The 22,212-nt window shown below is 64.2% G+C and overlaps 2 protein-coding genes across 4 annotated transcripts; one reads left to right on the forward strand and one right to left on the reverse strand.

Moving 5' to 3' along the window:
• Positions 1 to 294: 294 nt before the first annotated feature.
• ST3GAL2 (ST3 beta-galactoside alpha-2,3-sialyltransferase 2) lies at positions 295 to 3,509 on the reverse strand. 3 transcript variants are annotated; one of them, XM_082489262.1, is made up of 7 exons: positions 3,023 to 3,509; positions 2,509 to 2,934; positions 2,208 to 2,401; positions 1,676 to 1,855; positions 1,427 to 1,472; positions 1,153 to 1,272; positions 295 to 870 (listed from the first exon to the last, which is right to left on the reverse strand). In XM_082489262.1, exons 2-7 carry the CDS (start codon positions 2,839 to 2,841, stop codon positions 697 to 699), a joined length of 1,047 nt encoding a protein of 348 aa, XP_082345388.1. In that variant the 5' UTR covers positions 2,842 to 2,934; positions 3,023 to 3,509; the 3' UTR covers positions 295 to 696. The 3 variants fall into 3 exon arrangements, with proteins under 3 accessions (XP_082345388.1, XP_082345386.1, XP_082345387.1); XM_082489260.1 differs by having other exon boundaries at positions 1,421 to 1,472; XM_082489261.1 differs by lacking the exon at positions 3,023 to 3,509 and having other exon boundaries at positions 1,421 to 1,472; positions 2,509 to 3,008.
• Positions 3,510 to 13,810: 10,301 nt separating this feature from the next.
• FCSK (fucose kinase) lies at positions 13,811 to 22,001 on the forward strand (the record flags this gene model as incomplete). The annotated part of the gene is made up of 23 exons (XM_082489588.1): positions 13,811 to 13,880; positions 13,979 to 14,136; positions 14,677 to 14,727; positions 14,837 to 14,962; positions 15,181 to 15,253; positions 15,535 to 15,632; positions 15,759 to 15,839; positions 15,929 to 16,048; positions 16,249 to 16,390; positions 16,639 to 16,766; positions 16,869 to 16,970; positions 17,454 to 17,624; positions 17,698 to 17,765; positions 17,927 to 18,297; positions 18,541 to 18,751; positions 18,846 to 19,012; positions 19,118 to 19,345; positions 19,494 to 19,637; positions 19,721 to 19,840; positions 19,913 to 20,100; positions 20,298 to 20,397; positions 20,945 to 21,168; positions 21,368 to 22,001. 23 exons carry the CDS (start codon positions 13,811 to 13,813, stop codon positions 21,482 to 21,484), a joined length of 3,258 nt encoding a protein of 1,085 aa, XP_082345714.1. The 3' UTR covers positions 21,485 to 22,001.
• Positions 22,002 to 22,212: the final 211 nt, after the last annotated feature.

Below are 22,212 nucleotides of genomic sequence, written 5' to 3' on the forward strand. Positions count from 1 at the left end.
CCTGTGTGCCGGGAGCCTTCCCCGGGGGAGCGACGGCGGTGGCCGCCCCAGGTGGGTTTAAAAAAAAATTTTATATATATATATATATATCAAAATAAAGGAAGAAAGAAGCAGCTGGTTCCACCGGCAAGGCTGCCGCACCGGCGCAGGGGGAGCCGAGCCCTCGGCCGCCCCATCTCCCCCAGCCGGGAGGCGATGCTGGGGCGCTCCCCAAAGTCACCGGGCTTTCGGGGGTCGTTGGTTCTTTTTGTTTGTTGTTGGGTTGTTTTTTTTTTTGTGTGTGTGTGTGTGTGGTTTTCTTTTTTTTTTTTTTTTTTTTTTTTTTCTTTTTGTGTGTGTATGTCTTGTTTTTAAAAAGAGCAGCATTTGGTTTGAGTGTAAAGAGATGCGAGGCGGATGCCCCCGCCGCCCGGTCAGTCGCTGATTGTGTTTACAAATCCTTTCTCAGCTGGGTTTCTTAATAATAATAATAATAATAATAATAATAATTAAAAAAAAAAAAAAGGCAAAAAGTCTCCTTTAGCTCTGAACCTGATTGGCTGCTGGAGGCACCAAATACCGCCGGGGGGTGGGTCGGCTCCGCCGGTGGCACGGGGCAGCGCTGCCCACCCGGCGCTCATCGTGCCGGGGAGACCCTCGCCGGCAGCCGGGACCCGGCCGGCACCGGGGAGGGAAGAGCCGGAGGAGGCGCAGTCCTCAGTTTCCCCGGTAAACCTCGATCTTGCTGGTTTTGGCCAGCATGTCGATGATGTGCGCCTCGAAGTCGGCGTCGTGCACCCCCGTCTTCCTGAATTCCCCGGCGTAGCGGTTGTTCTCCCAGTAGTGGTGCCAGTTGCCCCGGCTGTCGGCGCCGAACCCGAAAACGTTCACCTGCGGTGGGAGAGGAGCGGGGTGAGAGCCAGTCCTGACCCCCGCCGGGCCGGGAACCCCCTCGGCTGAGCACCCGGGGGGATTTCGCACCGTGCCGGAGGCGTACATCCCCCGGCACAGCCTTCAGGGGTGCCCATCACCATTAGGCAACGGGGAGCAAGCGGAACTGCTGCGGTTGGACCCAAAGAAGCCACCTCCATCCTTAACCCTACCAGGTCCGGGATCCCAGCGAAGCCACCCCTCCCGAACCCCGGAGGAGGACCCCGAGGAGCCATCACCCACCTCGTCGCAGACGTGGAGGGCGAAGAAGAGCACCAGCATGCCGGTGGAGGGGTAGCGCCCGTGGTGCTCCGTCCAGCGGTCGTGGATGTACTTGAAGAAGGCAGGGTTGTAGATCTGCACCTGGGAGAAGGGGCTGGGGTTAGCGCCGGAGCCGCGCTCCCTTCGGCATTGGCACCCCGGGAAGGAGCGCCCAGACATGGCGGGGGGGGACCCCTGGGGAAGATGGGGTGACAGGGGGTGCTCGTCACAGCAGGTGGGACGAGCCCACCTTTACCTTTTCTTTGTCCACCCGCAGAAAAGGCTTCACGGGCGCGTAGGTGCTGGGGGAAAAAAAAAAGCAGAGAGGCGCCGGTGAGCTCCTGGGGGTGATGGGGTTCCGCTCCCTCCACCCCAAACCCCAGCCCGAGCTGCCAAAGGGACCAGCAGCGCCGGGGGATGCTCCAGGAGGGAAGAAGTGATGAATCCCCACTGCTCCCGGGGGGAACTGCCCCCGTGGCCAGCCCAGTGCCCGCCGGGTACTTACAACCTGATCTGGCCGGTGGAGAGGGCACTGGCGATCCAGAGCAGGTCCAGGGTTTTGAAGGGCACCAGCACGAAGCTGACGTTGGCCGGCAGGTTCTTGGCACTCTCGGGGTACATGAAGTGGTGCGTGGTCCGACCGCCCACGTCGCCCTCGAAACCCACCGTGGGGGCTTGGTTCATCCTGGGGAGAGAGCGGGGAAGGTGGCACCCCCTCCTCCCAGCCGCCCTGTCCCTTGCAGGTGACACAGGTGTCCCCCACGAGCTGTTGAACGCTGCCGAGGAGCGGATGCTCAGGGTGCTGGGATGACCTGAGGGACCCGGTGGGACCCATGAGGGGCTCCTTGACCGAGCCGCGCTGTGGCCGTGGCATACAGCACAGGGACAACCCCCCCCCAGGTGTCTCCTAACCCACATTTGACCCAGAGAGACGCCACTGTGGGAGCTCAGCACCCACCGGTGCTGTCGCCCGTGGGGCTGAGCGGGCAGGCGGTGCCCCCACGTTCCCCGTCCCGGCAGCCGTCCCCCGCCCTCACCGCATGACGAAGTCGTGCCCGTCGATCTCCGGCCCGTAGCCAGAGCCCCGCAGGTTGCCCGAGTTGCCGACCACGGCGCAGCGGCGGCAGCGGCGGGGGTCGCGGGAGCGGTAGGGATCCTCGCCCGGCACGATCTGGAAGAGTTTGCTCAGGACCTCGTGGGTGTTGTGGGACTTGAACTGGGGCTGCAGCATCTGCGGGGTGGGGGGAGAAGGAGGCGGGGGGGTCCATCAGCCGGTGGAGGAGAAAGCTGTGCCCCCACCCTAGAGCATCCGCCAGGCGGACCCATCCCCTCGCTCACCATCCACCACCTCTGGACGTCGGGCGGCAGGTCCATGTTCTCCTTGGTCCACACCGGGGAGATGGTGCCGTCGTAGCGCCCGTCAAACCATTCGGCGGCCCCGCTCTCCTCGGCCGGGCAGCGGTGGCAGGAGCAGCCCCGGGGGTACGGCCCCCCCTTGCTGAGCCGCTGCATGCCGGCGTAGCCGGGCACCAGCTTCACCCGGTGGATGCCGCCCAACCCGCCGGGGTCCAGGTAGGCGATGCTGTGGTGGGAGTAGGTGAAGAGGAGGGACATGACGAAGACGAGCAGGAAAGCGGTCGAGAGGAAGCAGAAGCGCAACGAGCACTTCATGGTCGGCGGGCGGCTGAGCCGGGGAGGGCGCCCGCTCCGGCATAGGGCTCCGGCATAGGGCGCGGGATGGCGTCAACTGGCCAGCGAGGCTCCCTGCGGGACACAGAGCTTTAAATCACCGCGGCGGCGGTGGCGGCGGGGATGCAGAACCCCACCGTGAGCGGCCGCGCCGTGCTCCTACCTGCCGGGCTGCAGCTTTCCATCCGCGTGGTCCGGCCGCGGCGAGGGCCCCCGGCGGCTCCGCGTGCCGGGTAGGGAGCATCCGCCGCCGGCCGGGGCGGCGTGGAGACGCGGCACGGCTCGGCACACCGGCTTCAGCCGTGGCACCGCGCCTCGGCGGCTCCTCCGGGTCCTGGCCCCCGTTGGCTCTCGGCTGCGACGGTGCTCATCGTCCCCAGGCTTTAGCTGACCCGCTGGCTCGGGGACACGGCCGTGACGGTACTGGCCTGGAGGGAGAAGGAGGGGACGGCGGGTTAAGGGACGGCGACGTGGGGGCGGGGGGGCTGCACCGAGGAGGAGGAGGAGGAGGAGGAGGGTGCCGAGGAGTTTGTTTATTCCCCCTTTTGAGCTTCGCAAAATACCGCCCAGCCCATCCCTGGCATTGGATGAGCCGTCCCCAAAGGGGCACGGAGGGAGCCGGGATAGCGGCATCGCCTTGTCCGTGCCGGCTCCTCACCGGCGGCGCGGGGGGAGCTGCCGGCAGCTCCCGGGCCTCTGCCCTACCCCGTCGCTGCCAGACAAAGGCTCAGCCATGAACTCGCCTCCGGAGCCCAACCAGCGGCTCCTTTCTGCCGCCTCAATCCTCCTTCTCCATCAAACCAACAAGCGGCCCCTCCAACAGCCTCCCCACCGCCGAGACAGGCGGGAAACAGCCCGACGGGCGCTCCGGGTACCGACGCCGGCGGCTGTGTGCGTGTGTGTCCCCCCCTCGGCGTGGCAGCGTCCCTCGGGGAAGGTCACCCGCTCGCTCGTGATCCCGGTGGGTAAAAATAGCCGGGGCAGAGGTGCCGGCGCCTGCGCTCGGGGGGGCGGGGGGGGGCCGGGAAGAGTGGCCGAGCCCCCCCCCCCCGAGCCGGGGGGGCGGTAAAGCCAGACCCCCCCCCCCCCCTCTGCTAAAAAAAAAATCTTAAAAAGGCTGAAAAATCCCTTTTTAACACAGCGGCTGAGTTGGGGCAGGATGTGACACCGCGGGGGGGGTGGGGGGAGATGTGACACCCCCCCTCGGGGGTTTTTTTGGGGAGGGGGATGCTAGGTCAGGACCCCCCCGCCCCCTCCTCCTCCCAAGGCTAAACCCCGCGGCGGCATCGCCTCCGCAGCTCAGCCTTGGCCCCAATTAGGCCAGCGCCGAGGCCGGCAACGCTAATTAGGAGCTGGCAGGCACTGGGATGCCTTTTTCCTAAAAAAAAAACAACCCAAAAAACATCCTCCAGAAGCCACCAGCTTTCTTATGGGGGTTGGAAGCCCCCCCCACCCCCCCTTAAAAAAAAAAAAGCTCTTTGCCGGCGGGATTGGAGGGGGACACCTGAGCACGGACCAAAAAAATCCACCCCACCCCCCCACCCCCCTCCTCCCATCCCATCACCCTGTAGGCTTCTACCCCAAATCATTAACCCGCCGTCAAATATTTGTCCGAGCCGCGACAGCCTTGAAAAGAGGCAAAAGCCCGAAAACGGATGCGCGTCCCAGGCGCGATGGTTGTCCGAGTGGCGTTTTGGTTTTTTTGTTTGTTTTTTGGTTGTTTTTTTTTTTTTTCATTTTATTTTCCCCCCGGCTCCCAGAGTGGGGAGTTGGAGTGGGGGGGGCAGGGGGGGGGAGTTAATACGCCTCCGCCTGCAACGCGTTTCTTGGGTCGCCGCCAGCGGCAAAAGCACCGGCGGTTGTTAAACGGAGGGTTTGCATGGAGGGGAATTGGGGATAAAGCCAGTTAAAAAAAAAAAAAAAAGCTAAAAAAACCTCCCCCCCCCCCACCCCCACCCCCACCCCCCGGATGCATAACGCTGGAAGGATTTGGAGGTAAAAGGCGATTTTGGGCTCTGTGACGTGGCCGGGGGCGCCAAGCAGGATGGGCTGATTCCCCCCCCTTTGCCCCGCTCCCGCCGCCCTCCGTCCCACGGGGCTTTTAAAGGGCTAAAGGAAATCGGCCGTCACGTGCTCGCGGTATTTTTGTTCCCGGTGAAATCCCTTTCCGGCTCCGCGTGCCGACCCCACCGGCGTCCAGAACGTGTTTTGTATGGCCCAGTCCCGGGGTGTCCCCAGAGATGCCCCCCCCCCCACCCCCCCCCATCCCGGCTCACGCGCGTTAGAGCATCCTTCAATTCCAGCGGCTTATTTGAGTCATTGCATTTCCATCTGCGCTGGTCCTTACAGACCCACCCCAGCATCCCCAGTATCCCAGCACCAACCCGTCCCTCCCTGCCACCTCCCAAATTCATCCCTGCCCCCCCCCCCCCCCCCAGTCTCCTTAATTGCCTCCAGGAGACCACGTTGCTCATCGAACCTGAGTTTCTCTTTGATTGCGAGAGATAACGAAGCGAGGCTATTAAAAGGTCCCGGCAAATCGCTCCGCTGCTTTTTACAGTTGGGTGAGTTTTTTTTTTTATTATTATTTCCCCCCCCCCCCCCCGCCCCCCCCAATCATCTCATCTTTCATTTCAGGAGGTGCACAATCATTCATTTCGAGACCACCGCCGGAGCGACGCAGGGAGGACGCCGTCTTCCTTCCCCATCGCCTCTTAACGCCATCGAGCGCGTTCCCCCTAACACGGCCTTTTTAGGGCTCAGCGAGCGGGATGGCTACAAAAATTCATAAAAACCGCTCAAATTTGCCTTACGCGACTTCCGAAGCCAAACCCAGACCCGGCGAGAAAAGCGCGGCGAATTTTTTCCTGCGCCGCCCATCCGGAGAGATCGTCTTCTCCCCTCGATTTTTTTTTTATTTTTTTTTTTTTAATTTTGTTTTGTTTTGATTTTTTTTTTTTTTTTTTTCTCCTGGATGGGAGAGGGGGCACGGAACGAACCCGGCGTTGGCGTAAGGGTGTTTCTCCCCGCCGCTGAGCGCCGCCGTGAAGGATGGAGGGCCGGCGGTAGCCGGGCACCAGGTATTAAGAGGAGAAGCCAATTTGGTCGGTTAAGCCGTCGCCACACCCCGGTGGTAACTTATTCTTCATCCCTTTAATTAATCATACTCTTATCAGCCCGCTCAATCAGCTAATGGAGCCCAGCTAATTGGGTTTCCCGTGCTTCACACCCTCCTGGCTGGCAACGGCAGCAATTTCGGCGTTTCCTCCTGCCCAGCATCCGGAGGGGTTATTTGGGGCTCATCCCTCGGCGCTGGGACGGGGCCAGGAAAGAGGGCGGGAGGCCGAATTCCCCGGCGCGGAGCTGGGATGGAGCCGGGCACCGCCGAGGCCGTTTCCCTACGGGATTCGGGGGCGCGGAGGTCCCCACCAGTGGGAGAGCTGGGAAAGGGATGGGGCTGGCGGAGATGGGTCCAGCGGCATTCCCAGTGGGAGAGCTGGGAAAGGGATGGGGCTGGCGGAGATGGGTCCAGCGGCATTCCCAGTGGGAGAGCTGGGAAAGGGATGGGGCTGGCGGAGATGGGTCCAGCGGCATTCCCAGTGGGAGAGCTGGGAAAGGGATGGGGCTGGCGGAGATGGGTCCAGCGGCATTCCCAGTGGGAGAGCTGGGAAAGGGATGGGGCTGGCGGAGATGGGTCCAGCGGCATTCCCAGTGGGAGAGCTGGGAAAGGGATGGGGCTGGCGGAGATGGGTCCAGCGGCATTCCCAGTGGGAGAGCTGGGAAAGGGATGGGGCTGGCGGAGATGGGTCCAGCGGCATTCCCAGTGGGAGAGCTGGGAAAGGGATGGGGCTGGCGGAGATGGGTCCAGCGGCATTCCCAGTGGGAGAGCTGGGAAAGGGATGGGGCTGGCGGAGATGGGTCCAGCGGCATTCCCAGTGGGAGAGCTGGGAAAGGGATGGGGCTGGCGGAGATGGGTCCAGCGGCATTCCCAGTGGGAGAGCTGGGAAAGGGATGGGGCTGGCGGAGATGGGTCCAGCGGCATTCCCAGTGGGAGAGCTGGGAAAGGGATGGGGCTGGCGGAGATGGGTCCAGCGGCATTCCCAGTGGGAGAGCTGGGAAAGGGATGGGGCTGGCGGAGATGGGTCCAGCGGCATTCCCAGTGGGAGAGCTGGGAAAGGGATGGGGCTGGCGGAGATGGGTCCAGCGGCATTCCCAGTGGGAGAGCTGGGAAAGGGATGGGGCTGGCGGAGATGGGTCCAGCGGCATTCCCAGTGGGAGAGCTGGGAAAGGGATGGGGCTGGCGGAGATGGGTCCAGCGGCATTCCCAGTGGGAGAGCTGGGAAAGGGATGGGGCTGGCGGAGATGGGTCCAGCGGCATTCCCAGGACCCCGTGGGCACCCGCCGCAGCCCCAACGCCCTGCGCTGCCCTACGGCGGTGATGCTGAGGGGGGGGGCTTTGGCTGCGGACCCCATCTGGCCATCCTTCCACCACCCTCCCCCCCCCCCCCCCAAAAAAACAAACCCAACCCCCCACGCTGGCAGAAGCAGCCGGCCGCCCCCGCAGCTCACACGCACGGACTCATCGGGACCGGCGAGCCACGTGCGCCAGCCCACACGGCTGATGTCCGTCCCCCCCCCCCGTCCCCGAGAAGGGACGTGATGCTGCTCAGCCGTCTGCCGGCGCTGCGTTCCCCCCCCCCCCCCCCGACCCTCCTCTGCAGGGGACCCCCGGCCCCTGCGCTCCTGGGGGGGTTGATCAGCCCGAGGCCACGCTCGCTGCGTGGCTTCATTACGCCCGGCAGCCTTCTCCCTGAGGCAGGATGGGCGGGGAGGGGGACGATGGGGGGACTCTGCCTCCCCCCCCCCCCCCCGCCCCCGCCCCAAATGCCCTCAGAGCTGGTCAGAGGTGAGGGGCAGACCCAGCCCTGCTGCCCCGCACCCACCCCAGAGCTCCCACTTTGCCCCAACTGCCCCAGCTGCTGGGTACCACCGAGCTGGGTACCATCAAGCCACCAGATTTGGGTACCACCAGGACAGGTACCACGGAGCCACCGCCTCAGGTACCACCAAACCACCGGGTGATGTACCACTCGGTTGGGTACCACTTGGATTGGACACTGCTGAGCCGTTGGGTAGGGTACCACCAAGCCACCAGGTCATGTATCACCAGGTCAGGTACCACGGGACCACCAGGTCACGTACCACCAGGTCACGTACCACCAAGCCACCAGGTCACGTACCACCAGGTAAGATAGCAGCAAACCACTAGGTCACATACCTGACCACCAGGTCAGGTACCACTGGGTGGGTACCACCAAGCCACTGGGTCAGGCACCACTGAGCCACCAGGTCACGTACCACCACATAAGGTAGCAGGAAACCACTAGGTCACGTACCTGACCATCAGATCAGGTGCCACCAAGCCATCAGGTCATGTACCACTGGGTTGGGTACCGCCAAGCCACTGGGTCAGACACCACTGAGCCACCAGGTCACGTACCAACCATCACGTAAGGTAGCAGGAAACCACTAGGTCACGTACCTGACCACCAGATCAGGTGCCACCAAGCCATCAGGTCATGTACCACCAGGTCAGGTACCACTGGGTTGGGTACCACCAAGCCACTGGGTCACGCACCACTGAGCCACCAGGTCACGTACCACCACGTAAGGTAGCAGCAAACCACTAGGTCACATACCTCACCACCAGGTCAGGTACCACTGCGTTGGGTACCACCGGGTTGGGTACCACCAGGTTGGGTACCGCCAAGCCACTGGGTCAGGTACCACTGAGCCACCAGGTCACGTACCACCAGGTAAGGTAGCAGCAAACCACTAGGACCACCAGACCAGGTATCACCAACCCACCAGGTCGCATACCACCAACACCAGGTACCACTGGGTTGGGCACCGCCGGGTTGGGTCCCACCCAATGGAGCAGAGGATGGGTTTCACCACCCCCTGGTGCCTCCTCCCCCTTCAAAGCCACCGGGCCCTACGGGGAGCTGGCCACCCGTTGCCAGCCACGTTTCCATCTCATCCTCCCACAGCCACCTGCTGCGGTCAACGGAGTCCACCTGGTCCATGCCCCCCTCCATGCCTGCCGCAGCACGGCTGCACCCCACGAACACCCCCGAATCGGTCTCCCCCCACCCTCAGCCACCCGCAGGGACGTGGCCGCACCGCAGGCAGGCACGCTCCCCGGCAAGGGCAGGCTCCCCGCTCACCGTCCCAACGCCGGTGCCACCACGAGCCTCCCCGCCGGCCGCGGGGAACCGCTTCCCCTCCACCGCCGCGGCTCGTTTCGCCAGCCCGTGCCTGTCGGCTTCGCGCTCGATGCCTCACCGGGAAAATATGCGCAGGAGCACAGGATGGGCGGACGCCGTGCCGGGGAGGTGCCGCTGCCGGCCGTGGCCTTTTGCCCGGGGAAGGCGAGCAGAGACGCACGGCCTCCCTGCGCTTTGCTGTGTCGTCCCCGTCCCCCCCCACCACCTCCCTGGAGCTCTTCAGCTCTGGGGATGGGAGGCGGTGGAAATCCAAAGGTTTTCGTCCTTTTTTGCACCCGAAGCGTCCCCTGCTCTCTCCCCCCAAGGACACAGCCTGAGCAGAGAACTGCAAACTCAGTGCATGCTACGGGGTGGTCCGCCCAGGTTGTGGGCGGTGCTGAGAGGCTAACGAACTCATCAGGGAAATCGTACCTACGAGATTTCATCACAGGGAGGTGAGGAAAGGCTCCCCCGGCCAAAGGGCATCGATCCCAGCACAGCCCAGTTACTGCCGGGGACTCCCATTCAATAGAAAATTAGAGCAGCTCCACCGACGAGGGAACCCCGCTTCTCCTCTCCTCTAGCCGGGGCTCTGCTCGGGCACTCAGGGAGAAGGGGGAGCATTTGCAGTTTCCTAATTAGCCCAATTACGGCTGCAGATCTGAAGTCCCTTGTCGGGGACGCGGTGGCACCCGGAGAGAAGTGACTGCGGCTCGCTCTGGTTTCCCGCGAGCGACTGCTGCGGGGGTTATTTTAGAGCCCCAGCGCTCAACTACTCACCCGGCAAGAAAAAAAATACAGATCCATATATTACACATGCGCATACATATATATATATATATATATATAAATCGGTTTTATATATATATTATTTTTTTTTTTTTTCACCATTCATCTATGTGCAGTTTTGGGGGTATCTCTGGGAACTTTGCGGCGGAGCTGGCGCCCAAATCTCTTGCAGTCTCCGAAAAAGTTGTGGGGAGGTACCGATGGCGAAGAGGGACGCGGAGCCGGGAGATACCCCCGGAGCCCGACGCGGAGCCCGGCAGGGCGGGGAGAGGAGGTTCCCAGCCTCTCCCACCGCATCCCAAACCCCCGGGGGACCGGCGGGCTCCCGATAAATCACAGCTGGTTGAGAAGCACCGAAGCCGGCCGAGCCGCTGGAGAGCAATTAGCAGTTCGCGCTCTCACAAGAATTAAATGCAACGGGAGGAGATGAAAGCCATTAAGCCACCGGGGCATCGGCGTGGGCCAACTCGGGCGGCAACCAGCGTGCCGAGAGCCGGCGGGGAAACCATCGCGTCCTCGGTGCTACCGATGCCCTTTGACCAAAAAGCGGCAGTTTGGAGCTTGTTCGGGCACGAAAATTCAAGCCCGAGTGGGTTTCCTCCTGGCGTGCGGCTGCCGGGGCTCCTCTCCTCCCTGCCTGCTCTTCCCTGCCTGCTCTTCCCTGCCTGCTCTTCCCTGCCTCCGGCGCCGGCGAGGCGAGGCGTGGGCGGACGAGCGGAGCGCGTCTTCGCCGTTGGTTCCCGAGAACCGACCGCCATGAGCTCCTCGGAGGAGAGGGAAAGGCTTTTGACAGGCAGCCGCCGCGCACAACCGGCAGCGGGGCCGCTGCTCGCTGCCAGAAGGGGACAGACAGACAGAGAGACAGACGGACGGGCACGTGCGTGATCCCACACACGCCACCACCCCCACCCCCCGCCCCGGGGCCCCGCTGTGGACGCAACATCTGGCTCCGATAAAAGGGGGAAGAAAAAGGAAAACCAAGCCCAAAGCGCCGAGCAACTTCCCGTCTCCGCTGGCCGCCCGGGCCGGGATGCGGCCGGCGCGGGGCGGTGCTGGATACGGGGAACCCCCTTCCCCCCCAGATAACGGGGAGCAAAACCACCTCCGCCAGTTCAGAGCTCACACGTATTCCCGGAAGGAAGCACGGCAAGTTTTGGGGGGTTTGGGTGTTATTTGATTTCACCCAGCCATGTTTTTCGCTCGTTCGCAGCAGGAGGGGACGTGGCCCTTCCTCCGGCCCCAAGCTCACCCGCTGCCTCCCCCCCCCCCCAAAAAAATTCCTCCTGCTGGGATGAGGAGCCCACACTGCCAGGAAATATTCAGGAGCTTTGCAAAAAAGTGCTCCGGGAAAAAATATCGCCTTCCCCCACCACCGGCAGCAGCCCAGTCCCCGGCGTGAGTGGGGACCCTAAAAACCGGGATCCGGCACCGACCCCGCTCCGGCAGCTGTGCCTCGGCCGGGGAAACAACGGCAGGACAGGGGGACACCCCGGTGGGTCGGACGGCGACGGGATCCCACGCCAACGCCCGTGCTGGCGCCCCGCACACGCAGAGGCAGGCAAGGGACGCGTCCCTGCTCGGTGACACAGTTTCCTTACCCTGTCCCCAGGGACGCTCGTGCCGTGTTTGTGGCTGCCACTACCCGGGCAAGGGACGCCGTGTGTCACACAGCCATGTGTCACACCGCTGCTGAGGGATCTTACACGCACACCGGCGCTGGTGGGGACTGGGGGCACCCGGAGCCAGTGCTCCCGCCCTTGTCCCCTCTGTGGCCACCCCAGCATCCCCCCCACCCCGGGGCGAGCGCAGCCTCCCCCGGCACCACCCTGGAGCTGCACCTCAGGGATGTGGCTACTGCATCCTCCTGGGGGCCAGCACGGCAGGGCCTGGGCCAGTGCATCCTCCCAGGGGCCAGCACCCCACGACTGGGGCCAGCACCTAGGGCCACCACATCCTCCCAAGGGCAAGAACCCCAGGAGTGGGGCCAGCACCCCGGGGCCAGTCCATCCTCCTGGGGCCAGCGCATCTCCCCGGGGGTAAGAACCCCAGGACCGGGGCCAGTGTATAATCTCCAGGGGCCAGCGCATCCTCCCGAGGGCCAGTGCATCCTCCCGAGGGCCAGCGCATCCTCCCGAGGGCCAGCGCATCCTCCCGAGGGCCAGCGCATCCTCCCGAGGGCAAGAACTCCAGGAGCGGAGCCAGCACCCCGGGGCCAGTGAATATCCTCCTGGGGCTAGCACCCCACCAACGGGACCAGGACCCAGGGCCAGGGCGTCCTCCCGGGGGGCAGCACCCCAGGAATGGGGCCAACACCCGGGGCCAGCACATCTTCCTGGGGCCAGCGCACCCTCTCATGGGGCAAGAACTCCAGGAGCGGGGCCAGCAGCTGGGGACAAGTGTGTCCTCCCGGGGGCCAGCGCATCCTCCCGGGGGCCAGCACCCCAGGAGCGGGGCCAGTGCCTAACCTCTCGGGGCCAGCACCCCAGGAGCGGGGCCAACACCCGGGGCCAGCACATCCTCCGGAGGCCAGTGCATCCTCCCCGGGGGCCAGCACCCCAGAAACGGGGCCAGCACATAGGGCCAGCGCATCCTCCCGGGGGCCAGCACCCCAGGAAGGAGGCCAGCAGCCAGGGGCCAGTGCATCTTCCCAAGGGGCCAGCGCATCCTCCCGGGGGGCCAGCATCCCAGGAGCGGGGCCAGTGCCTAACCTCCCGGGGCCAGCACCCCAGGAGCGGGGCCAACACCCGGGGACCAGCGCATCCTCCCGGGGGCCAGCACCCCGGGGGCTGAATCCAGTAGGTCCCGGGTGCCCGCTCGCCGGGACCAGCAGCCAGCACCGGGGCAGCTCCCGCCCATCCTCCCCCGGCCGCAGCCCGCCATCTCCCCCCACCCCCGGTACCGGCCCCCACCCCGAGCCGTGCCGTGCCCGCATCCCCCCGGGCCCGATCCCCGCCGCGGTACCTGGCTCAGCTCCGGCATGGCCCCGCCACCGGGCGTACCCGGGCCCCACCGCCGCCGCCGCCGCCGCCGCCACCGCCCTCCGCGCCGTGCGGGGCCGTGCCGTGCCGCGCCGTGCGGGGCGGGGGGGCCGGGCCCGGCAGCCTGGGAGATGTAGTCCTCGGTCGCCCGGAGGGGCTTGTGGGACTTGTAGGAGGCGAGAGGGGCCGCCCCGCGCCCACCCGGTGCACCGGCATCACCGGTGCCCGTCCCGGTACCCACCACGGTACCCATGCCGGCACATTGGCACCCCCGGTACCCAGCCCGGTACTCACCCCGGTGCACCGGCATCCCCGGTATCTACCCCGGTACCCACCCGGTTCTTACCCCGGTGCACCAGCATCCCCTGGTACCCAATCCGGTACCCACCCCGGTACCCACGCGGCACGTCGGCAACCCCCGGCACCCACCGCCGTACCCACCCTGGTACCGGGTGTCCCCCCCCCGTCACTCACACCGGCGCATCAGCACCCACCGGTGTCCACCCCGACACCCAGCGGGCACCCACCGCCCTCCCCCCCCCCCCGCAGAGCCCCCGCCATGAGCCGAGCTGAGGCCGGGCGGGCTCATCACAGGGATGATCCAGAGCGCGAGCGCCGCCGCCGGGACCCATTTTGGGGCAGAAAAACGTCAATTTCACCCCCTCCCCCCCGCTTTTCCCTTTTTGCAAGACCCTCGGGGAGGGGAGTGGTGGAAAAGGGGTAGGGGGGAAGACAGCGCCGGGGAAGGGGTGCACTGTGCCTTTAAACGCGCCGGGCCCGTCCCGTCGCGCAGTGCGCTCTGGGAGTTGTGGTCCCGCCCGCGCGGAGCGTCCCCGCGCCCCCTATTGGGCGGGACTCCATCTCCCAGCAGCCCCCGCGGCCGCCCTCACAAGGAAGTGGACGGCGTCGGGCGCCGCCATGGCGGCGGAGTGGAGTGTTCTTCTCCTCACCTGCCAGCGCGGCGGCTGCGTCTCCGCCTTCCAGCGAGGCAAGCGGCGGGGCTGGCGGTCGCCCTCTCTCCCCCCCCAAACCTCGGCGGGGCGGCGGGGTGCCAGCCCTCAGCGCCGCCGGCCTCTCGCTTGGCAGAGCTGGAGGCCCGCCGGCTGAGGGGCGGCCTGGGCCCGCGGCCCCCCCCGCTCCTCCTGGCCGTGGAGGACCCTTGGGCCCACCTGGGCAGCGGCGGGGCCACCCTCAACGCCTTGCTGGTGGCGGCCGAGCACCTCAGCGCCCGGGCGGGCTGCACGGTGAGGGGGAAGGCTGGAGACGGGGCCGGGGGGAGCGGGGTGGCAGCCTCTGGTGGGCCCGGAGAGGGGGTGTGGGTGTCCCGTCCGCGCTGACTGATGAGGGGATTGGAGCATTTTTCTTCTGAGGAAAGGCTGAGGGACTTGGGGCTTTTCAGTCTGGAGAAGAGAAGGCTGAGGGGGATCTAATCAATAAATCCTTCAAGGGAGGGTGCTGGGGGGGTGGGAACAGTCTTTTGTCAGTGGTGCCCAGTGACACAAGAGGGAACGGGCACAAACTGGAGCATAGGAAGTTCCCTCTCAACACAAGGAGGAACTTCTTTGCTGTGAGGGCGGCAGAGCACTGGCACAGGCTGCCCAGAGAGTGGGGGGGGAGTCTCCCACTCTGGAGCCATTCCAAACCCATCTGGACACCGTTCTGTGCAACTGCTGGAGGCGCCCCTGCTCTGGCAGGGTGTTGGACTAGATGATCCCCAGAGGCCCCTTCCAACCCTGACCATTCTGTGATTTATTCTGTGATTGTCCCCTGCTCTGCCCTCCCAGGTGGTGACCTCTGACGTCCTGAGGGATGCCCGCATCCTCATTCTGCACATGGTGAGAGGTGACCTGCAGCCCAGCTTGGGACCCTTCTATCGCACAGAGATGCCTCACACCCACTCTCTCCCTGTGACCCTCCCCTCCACCGTGTTCCCTGTCCTGCCAGGGCCGTGACTTTTCTTTCGATGACTGCGGTCGGGCCTTCACCTGCCTGCCCGTGGAGGAGCCCGGTGCCCCAGCTGAAGCTCTGGTCTGCAACCTGGACAGCCTGCTGGAGACCATGACGCACCGGGTCTGTGTGGCTTGCAAACTTGCCAAACTGTGGCAAACTTGCCTTTGGCTCATGCCATGGGATGCTGGGCACCCTGGTGTGGGGGTGGGTTCGGCTCCCCCTGAAGCCTTTGGGCTGCATTCAGCATGCTCCTAGCAGAGTGGCAAGAGCGCTGGGTGCCCCATGAGGGCTGAGCCCCTTCCATGCCATCCCTGGGCATGTGGCCCTTCTCTCTGCAGCTCTGCGTGGGCTCCCCGCCTGGTGTGTGGGTTTGCAGCACTGACATGCTCCTCACTGTGCCCTCGGCACCAGGTGAGTGGGTGCCAGTCTTGCCTCCAGCACCCGCGTTGGCTTGGGACAGGGGTCAGAGCCGGCAGTGCAGCTGGTTCAGCCTGTGCCACTGTCCCGTGACGGTGTGGATGCTCAGGCATTGCTCAGGTGTGGTTGGGAGCATCCATTGTGCCAGCAGCAAGGTGGCTGAGGCTGGACGCTGCTGTCACCGCCTCTGCTGTGGGCCCAGTTTTCAGGCAGCTGTGCCCAGTGCAGGTATGTTCGCTGACCCAGTGGGCACTGATGTCTGTTACTTTCCCTAGGGATTGACTGGGACGGCTTCCAGGGCGTCAGAGTGATCGCGGTGCCTGGGAGCCAGGCGTATGCCAGGAACCATGGCGTCTACCTCACTGATAAGCAGGTCAGGAGCAGCTCCCTCTTCGAGGGTTCCCACCACTTTGGTCCCTAGGGTGCCAAGGTCCCAGCCCTGCTGTGGTTACTTGGCTTGGGGCACTCTGAAGAGCTCATCGGGTGATCTCGCTCCCAGGGGCTGGTGCACAACATCATCTACAAAGGCACGGAGGCCCAGATCCAGCAGTGTGCGGGGCCCGATGGCACTGTCCCACTGGTACGGCATGACTCGGGCATCGGTGGCCCTGCCAGCCCCATCCTTTGTATCACCGTGGCTGTGGCCTCAGCCCCGCTGTTCACTGGCAGGTCTGCGGGGTGGTTTTCTTCTCCTCGGATGCCGCCGAGCAGCTTCTGGCCACCCATGTCATCCCTCCTCTGGACGCCTGCACCTACATGGGGCTGGACTCAGGGGCACCGCCCATCCAGGTGACAGCCCTTCCGGAGGGGACGGGACCCCTCACCCCACGGGTGCTGCTGTTGGGCATCTCTGTGGGACCTGTTTGCCCCTGTGCTGCCAGATTTGGGCAGCAGAGGTGGCAGGAGGGGAGCACCAAGCGGCAGGGTGGGGGTCAGGGTGGCTGCGCTGGCCAGCCCGGCTGTACCTAACAGGTCCTTTCTCTCCCCAGCTCTCCCTCTTCTTCGACATTGTGCTGTGCATGGCAGGGGGGATGACGGAGGAGGAGTTCCTGAAGGGTGGCAGTGACGCCAGCGTTAGAAGCGCCCGCTCGGTGCTGTGGACGGCTCTCCGTGCCTTCCCCCTTAGCATGGGTGAGCGATGCTGTGGTAGGCGCATGCGACACAACCTGTCCCCGAGCTCCCTTCCCCTGCCTGGGGAGAAATGGGATGGTCGGAGCTTGGCACCCGTCTGTTTCTCCCTGCTGCTGTAGGTCCCCATGTCTTCCCTCCCCACCCCTGTGGCTGGGGGACGTTCAGCCTGGCTGCCTGTGGCTCACACGGGTGTCAGGCACACCCATGTTTGCCACTGATGCTCTGACAGCTCTCCTGCCCCCCCGCAGCCTGTATCCCTGATGCGTCCTACGACTACATGACCACCTCTGCGAGTGACTACATCCGCAGTCTGACGCTCCTGCCCAGCTCTGCCAGTCACCTCCGCTTCTGCAAAACAGCCCATTCCCACGTGGATGTATGTACTTCCATTCCCAGCCTTGCTCATTCATGTGTTTTGGGGGCTGCTCCGGGCTGCGTGGCCTGACCCCGGTCCCACGTGCCTCTGTGCCCTCGGCAGCAGCCCTGTCTCCTGGAGGACGGCTCTTCGGTCACCAACTGCCTGCTGGAAGGAGCCGTGCGGCTGGCAGCTGGCAGTGTCATCCAGCACTGTCACCTCCAGGTATGTGGCTGAGAGTGACCCTGAGTCCTCAGTGCACTGAATGGGCAGCAGGGTGAGGTGGCTTTAGCTGGGATAGCGGACCGATGCCTGTAAGATTTGGGGAGCACTTCCTCTTCGGGGCTGCCTTTTGGCTCGTGCTGGGGACCCTGGTGGTTGTCACCCTCCCCAGGCAAGGGGAGGAGGCTGTCACGCTGGGCTGTCCTTCCCTGGGGAGCAGGGCAGACCTTCTCCTTGGCTCTGTCATGGCTGTGACCCTTTGGAGGCTGTCACCTGGCCTGAGTTTCTGCAGTCCGTGTCCCTGCAGCCCAGCGACAAAGCAAAGTGTGTCCCTCTGGCGCCTGGCTTCTGCTGGCACCGGGTTGTCTCCTGGGTTGGTTGTCCCCTTCCGAGGTCAGGATCGGGCTCTGTTTTGGGGGTGGCTCTGGTTTGGGGGCTGCTCTGGGGACAGCCATGCCACTCAGGGTCCTGCTTCCTCTTCCGCAGGGTCCCCTGGAGATTGGTCCTGGCTGCCTCCTCTCGGGCCTCTCCGCAGGCTCCTCACCAGCCCTGCGGGGCTGTCCCCTGCGTGATGTTGTCCTGCAGGGCCACCACATCCAGCTGCGCAACCTGCCCTGCCGCGTGTTCACTCTCACTGGCCGCCTCGACGACTGGCAGGTATGGGGGTGGCAAGGTGGCACGAGGCTCCTCGTGAAGCCGGGCTGTAACTGGCCCCTCTGTCCCCCTGCAGAGCCCTGCCAAGGAGGCCACCTACCTGAACATGCCCTGGGCTGAGTTTTTCCATCGGACAGGCATACGGTAGGTGCTATGTGCCAGGACAGGACAGCAGCCATGCCTCCCCTGGGGATGGCTGCAGTGGGAGGTGTCACGGCCACCCTAACCTACCCCACATCCTGGGTCCCCTCCTGGAAGGTGGTGTGGAGCCCCAGTGCGGTGCTAACGGGCTCTCCCACCACCAGGGAAGGGGACCTTTGGGATGCTGAGATGCCACAGAAGAGTCGCTGCCTGCTCAGCGCCCGGCTCTTCCCGGTGTTGCATGCCTGCGAGGCGCTGGGGCTGGAGGACGTGCTGTGGCTGCTGGCCCCGGCAGCGGTGGCCGGCGAGCGGCTGGCACGCTGGCGGGCGTCCTGGCGCATGTCCTGGCAGGAGCTGCTGCCCTGCCTGGACAAGGCGGCTGAGCTGGACGCCCGCCGGGCCCTCTTCTTCCTGCAGGGCCAGCGCAAGGTGCGGCGGGTGCTGCTGGGGCGCCAGGACAGCAGCCTCCTGCCGCTCGCCTGCAGCGCCGTCCATGAGGGCTACCACGAGGCTGTGCTGGACACACTGGACGAGGGTGAGCTGGGCTCATGCGAGCTGTGTCTTGGCTATCGGGGATGTTCGGTGCTCCCCGCCCCCTCCAGTGTCCCCTTCTTATTGCAAGAACCCATGAGGGTGCACCCCGAGGGCATCTAACAAGCCAGGGTGGGCGCAAGCCATGCGAGTCCCTCTCTCCTGGAGCTGACTTATCGCAGAAGAAGGGTGATTTGGGGTGACCTGCAGCCTGGCTGTGGCTTTACAGCCTCTTTTAATTTTCTAGTTGCCTCCACAGCCGGTGATGCTGGCATTGCGGCCCGGGCACTCGCCTGCATTGCCGAGGTCCTGGGCTGCATGGCACGAGGGGAAGGGGGCTTGCGGAGCGGGCCCGCTGCCAACAGGGAGTGGGCCTCAGCTTTTGGGCGCCTGGAGAGCGGGGACATCGCCGGCGGCGTGCGGGAGCTGGCCACCGAGCGGCAGAAGTGGATGAGCAGGTGGGGCTGGGGCTGGTGAGCGGCTGCTGCCCCATCCCATGTGTTGGCATGCTTGGGAACCATGGCAGCACGCTCAGGACCCTTCTTTTCCCAGTCCGGCTCTGCTGGTGAGAGCGGCTCGGCATTATGAGGGAGCCGAGCAGATCCTCGTCCGGCAGGCGGTGATGTCCTCGTGCCAGTTTGTCACCGTGGGACAGGCGGAGCTGCCACCCTTGGGGCAGTGGGTGCAGGTGGCATGTCCAGCCCGCCTGGACCTCTCTGGTGAGTGCATCCCCCCCATATCAATGATCCATGTCTCACCCCTGTGGTGTTGGGGGAAAAGGAGTGCGGGTGCTGCAGGGGGGGGCTGATGGTGAGCCTCCGCAGGCGGCTGGAGCGACACCCCCCCCATCACGTATGAGCATGGCGGGGCCGTGGTGGATGTGGCGGTGCTGGTGGATGGGTGCCGGCCCATCGGTGCCCGGGTGCGGCGTATCGGCGAGCCGGAACTGCGCCTCGTCAGCCTCGGTGGGACCCCGCAGGGCGAGGCGGCGGTGGAGCTGGTGTGCCGCGAGCTGCAGCACTTGCGGGATTACTGCCAGCCGCACGCGCCAGGTGAGGTGTCACCATCTGCACGGCCTGGCTGTCCCCTGTGATGTCCCCTTGGTGTCCTGACCCTATGGTGGCCCTTCTAGGGGGACGATGGGGTGAGGGACCAGGTAGCGCAGCAGGCATCAGCTTTGCTTTTCCCTCTTGTTTGCAGGAGCCTTGCTCAAAGCCGCCTTCATCTGCACCCAGGTTGTGGAGTTCCCCTCGCAGAAACCCCTGCGAGCCCAGCTGATGGAGAGCTTCGGGGGCGGGTTTGAGGTGCACACCTGGTCCAAGCTGCCCCATGGGTCTGGCCTTGGTAAGTCTGCAGAGAAAGGGCCGGGGAGTCCCTCCTGCTGCCAACACCCCTCGCTGCCCTGGTCCCCCCTGTGCTCCCTGCAGGCACCAGCAGCATCCTGGCGGGAGCGGTGATGGCATCGCTGTACCGGGCGGCCGGGAAGGCTGCCAGCACCAAGTCGCTCATCCACGCCGTGCTGCACCTGGAGCAGAGGCTGACGACAGGTAGCAGCCGGGGAAGTAGCCAGCCCGCAGGGTGCAGGGCCCGGCAGTGGCTGAGGACCCTCTGCCCTGCAGGCGGTGGTTGGCAGGACCAGGTGGGTGGGCTCGTGCCCGGCATCAAAATCGGGAGGTCAAAGGCCCAGCTGCCGCTCAGGGTGGAGGTGGAGAAGATCCCGGTGCCCGACGGTTTTACCCAGACCCTCAACGATCACTTGCTGCTGGTGTACACGGGGAAGACTCGCCTGGCCCGCAACCTGCTCCAGGTCATGCCTGGATGCCCCTGGGTGCCGCAGCCCTGGCCTCCGCTGCTCCCGCGGCCTTTGGTGCCTGTCCCCTTTGCTGGCGCAGAGCACTGCCACCCCAACGGGAGCTGGCACCGAAGGCTGTGGGCGCAGCTCTACCTCCCTGGGTGCTGCTGGAGCCAGGAGGATGGTGACGGGGATGTTCTGGCCTTTTGCAGGATGTGGTGAGGAACTGGTATGCCAGGCTGCCCTCCGCTGTGCAAAACGCCGACGCGCTGGTGAGCAACGCCGAGGAGTGTGCCCAGGCCTTGAGGCAAGGTGTGAGCGCCCTTCTCTGGGCTAGGCCGGTCCTTTTAACGCCTGAAGAAACACAAACTTCCCTGGGGAGAGTCTGTGTAGCCCTGGAGCGGGGGAGGAGCTGGGGGGGATGCCGGTTCTTGCGGCTGCAGAAGCTTCAAATCTTCCCCTGGCACGTTACAGGCAATGCCCCAAAATTCAGGCTTGAGTAAAGATGAGGAAGGAGGATTAGACATGTCAAGTCTGGTTGATTTTCTACGAGCCATCCGTGACGGGGCTGGGGGCCGTGCCTGGCCTGTGCGGTGGATTCATTTGGCCTTTGGCTGCTGGGATGCTGTGGAGGGGAAGCTGGAGCATTAAAGCAAGCAAATTCTCCCCCTGTGGAGGATTAAAAATACACAGCAACGTGACAGGACTGGGTTTGCTTGCTCAGCAGGCAGAGCTGGGAGAAACTGTGTAGATGAGAAGGTGGAATTTAGCTCGGGCTGAGCGGGAGAGGCAGGGACAAGTTTCTGCCCCTTGGGTGAGAAATAAAGGCAAATAATTTGCAATATCCTCTCCCTTGCAGGTAACCTGCCGCTCATCGGCAAGTGTCTGGAGCGCTACTGGCAGCAGAAGAAATGCATGGCCCCTGGGTGCGAGCCGCTGGCCGTCGGGCGCATGATGGATGCTCTCCGGCCCTACGTCTACGGGCAGTGCTTGGCGGGGGCTGGCGGCGGTGGCTTCCTTTACATCTTAACCAAAGCCCCTCGGCAGAAAGAAGCTTTGCACCAAATTCTAGCGAAAACCGAGGTGAGATGTGCGCTCCCAGGCGGTTCGCTCTTGCAGGCGGCTTGCAGAAGATTGCTCTATACAGAGCAAACTGGGCTCACTATGAGTGGGATGAGATGGTTTGTTGTCCCCTTTGCCCTCCCCAGGACCTTGGAGGTGAGAAAGGTCCCTTGCTGGCTCCTGTCCCAACTCATAACTTTTTTTTTTTTTTTTTTTTTAGGGCCTGGGCAACTTCAGCATCCACAGCATCGAAGTAGACATGGGCGGTTTCTCTGTGGAGGTTGTGGGATGTGATCTGAAGGACGGTGCTCATACCAGAGAGGACGTGGCTGTGTGAAGGTCTTCAGCCCCGACCCGTTCCTGGCAGATGCGTGGGGCAGGGGAGGGAGCAGGCAGCTGCCTTCCAAAGCAGGGAAAGCCCCACTGCTTTAGAGGCAGCTCCTTCAGCAGGTGCCTTAGGCCTTCATGTGGCCTTTTTGTGCTGCTACTTGCCCGAAAAGCCATGGAGGCTGGAGGAGCTGTGATGAACTGGGCAGGGAAAACCAACCCTGGAGAGTGGCTTTGCTGAAAGGACAGCCTGCTCAGGCCTTCGGGCTGATTTGGGGGCTTCACTCCGGTTTTCATGATTCTCCAAAGGGAAGAGAACAATGTTTTGTGACGCAGCCCCTAGCAGGAACCTTCCTGCTCTTCCAGCAGCAGGCCGCTGCGCTGCCCGTTTGGTGTGCAATGCTCTTGCACCGAGGTCCACCCTGGATGTGGAATCAAATCCCTCTCCTGTGCTGAGAGACTATTTCTGCAGTGAGTTACTGGTTCCTGCAGTCTCTTTGAATAAAAAACCCCCTTGCTCCCAGCATGTGTTTATGCCCCTCTGTCCCTCGCAGGGCTCCTTCTTCACCGCAGGATAGCAATGTGGGGGGGCAAAGCTCTTCCAGGGGTGGGGATGGCAGAACCCGCACGCAGGGGCCGGTCATCGCCCTCCGCAGCCCTGGGTGACGGGGGACAGCAGGGGAGCGCTGCGGCAGGAGGCAGCCAAGCGGCAGGCTGGCACCAGGTGCTGCCACAGGG

The sequence above is a fragment of the Vanellus vanellus genome, assembly GCF_965231255.1.
Source record: "Vanellus vanellus genome assembly, chromosome: 12".
Taxonomy (NCBI): domain Eukaryota; kingdom Metazoa; phylum Chordata; class Aves; order Charadriiformes; family Charadriidae; genus Vanellus; species Vanellus vanellus.

Coding starts and splice junctions, on each gene's coding strand:
- ST3GAL2 (XM_082489260.1), bottom strand. CDS start 2,841: ATGAAGTGCTCGTTGCGCTTCTGCTTCCTCTCGACCGCTTTCCTGCTC. Junction 1,273..1,420: donor TGGACAAAGAAAAGGTAAAG/GTGGGCTCGTCC, acceptor CCCTTCTCCCAG/GTGCAGATCTACAACCCTGC. Junction 871..1,152: donor CCCTCCACGTCTGCGACGAG/GTGGGTGATGGC, acceptor CTCCCACCGCAG/GTGAACGTTTTCGGGTTCGG.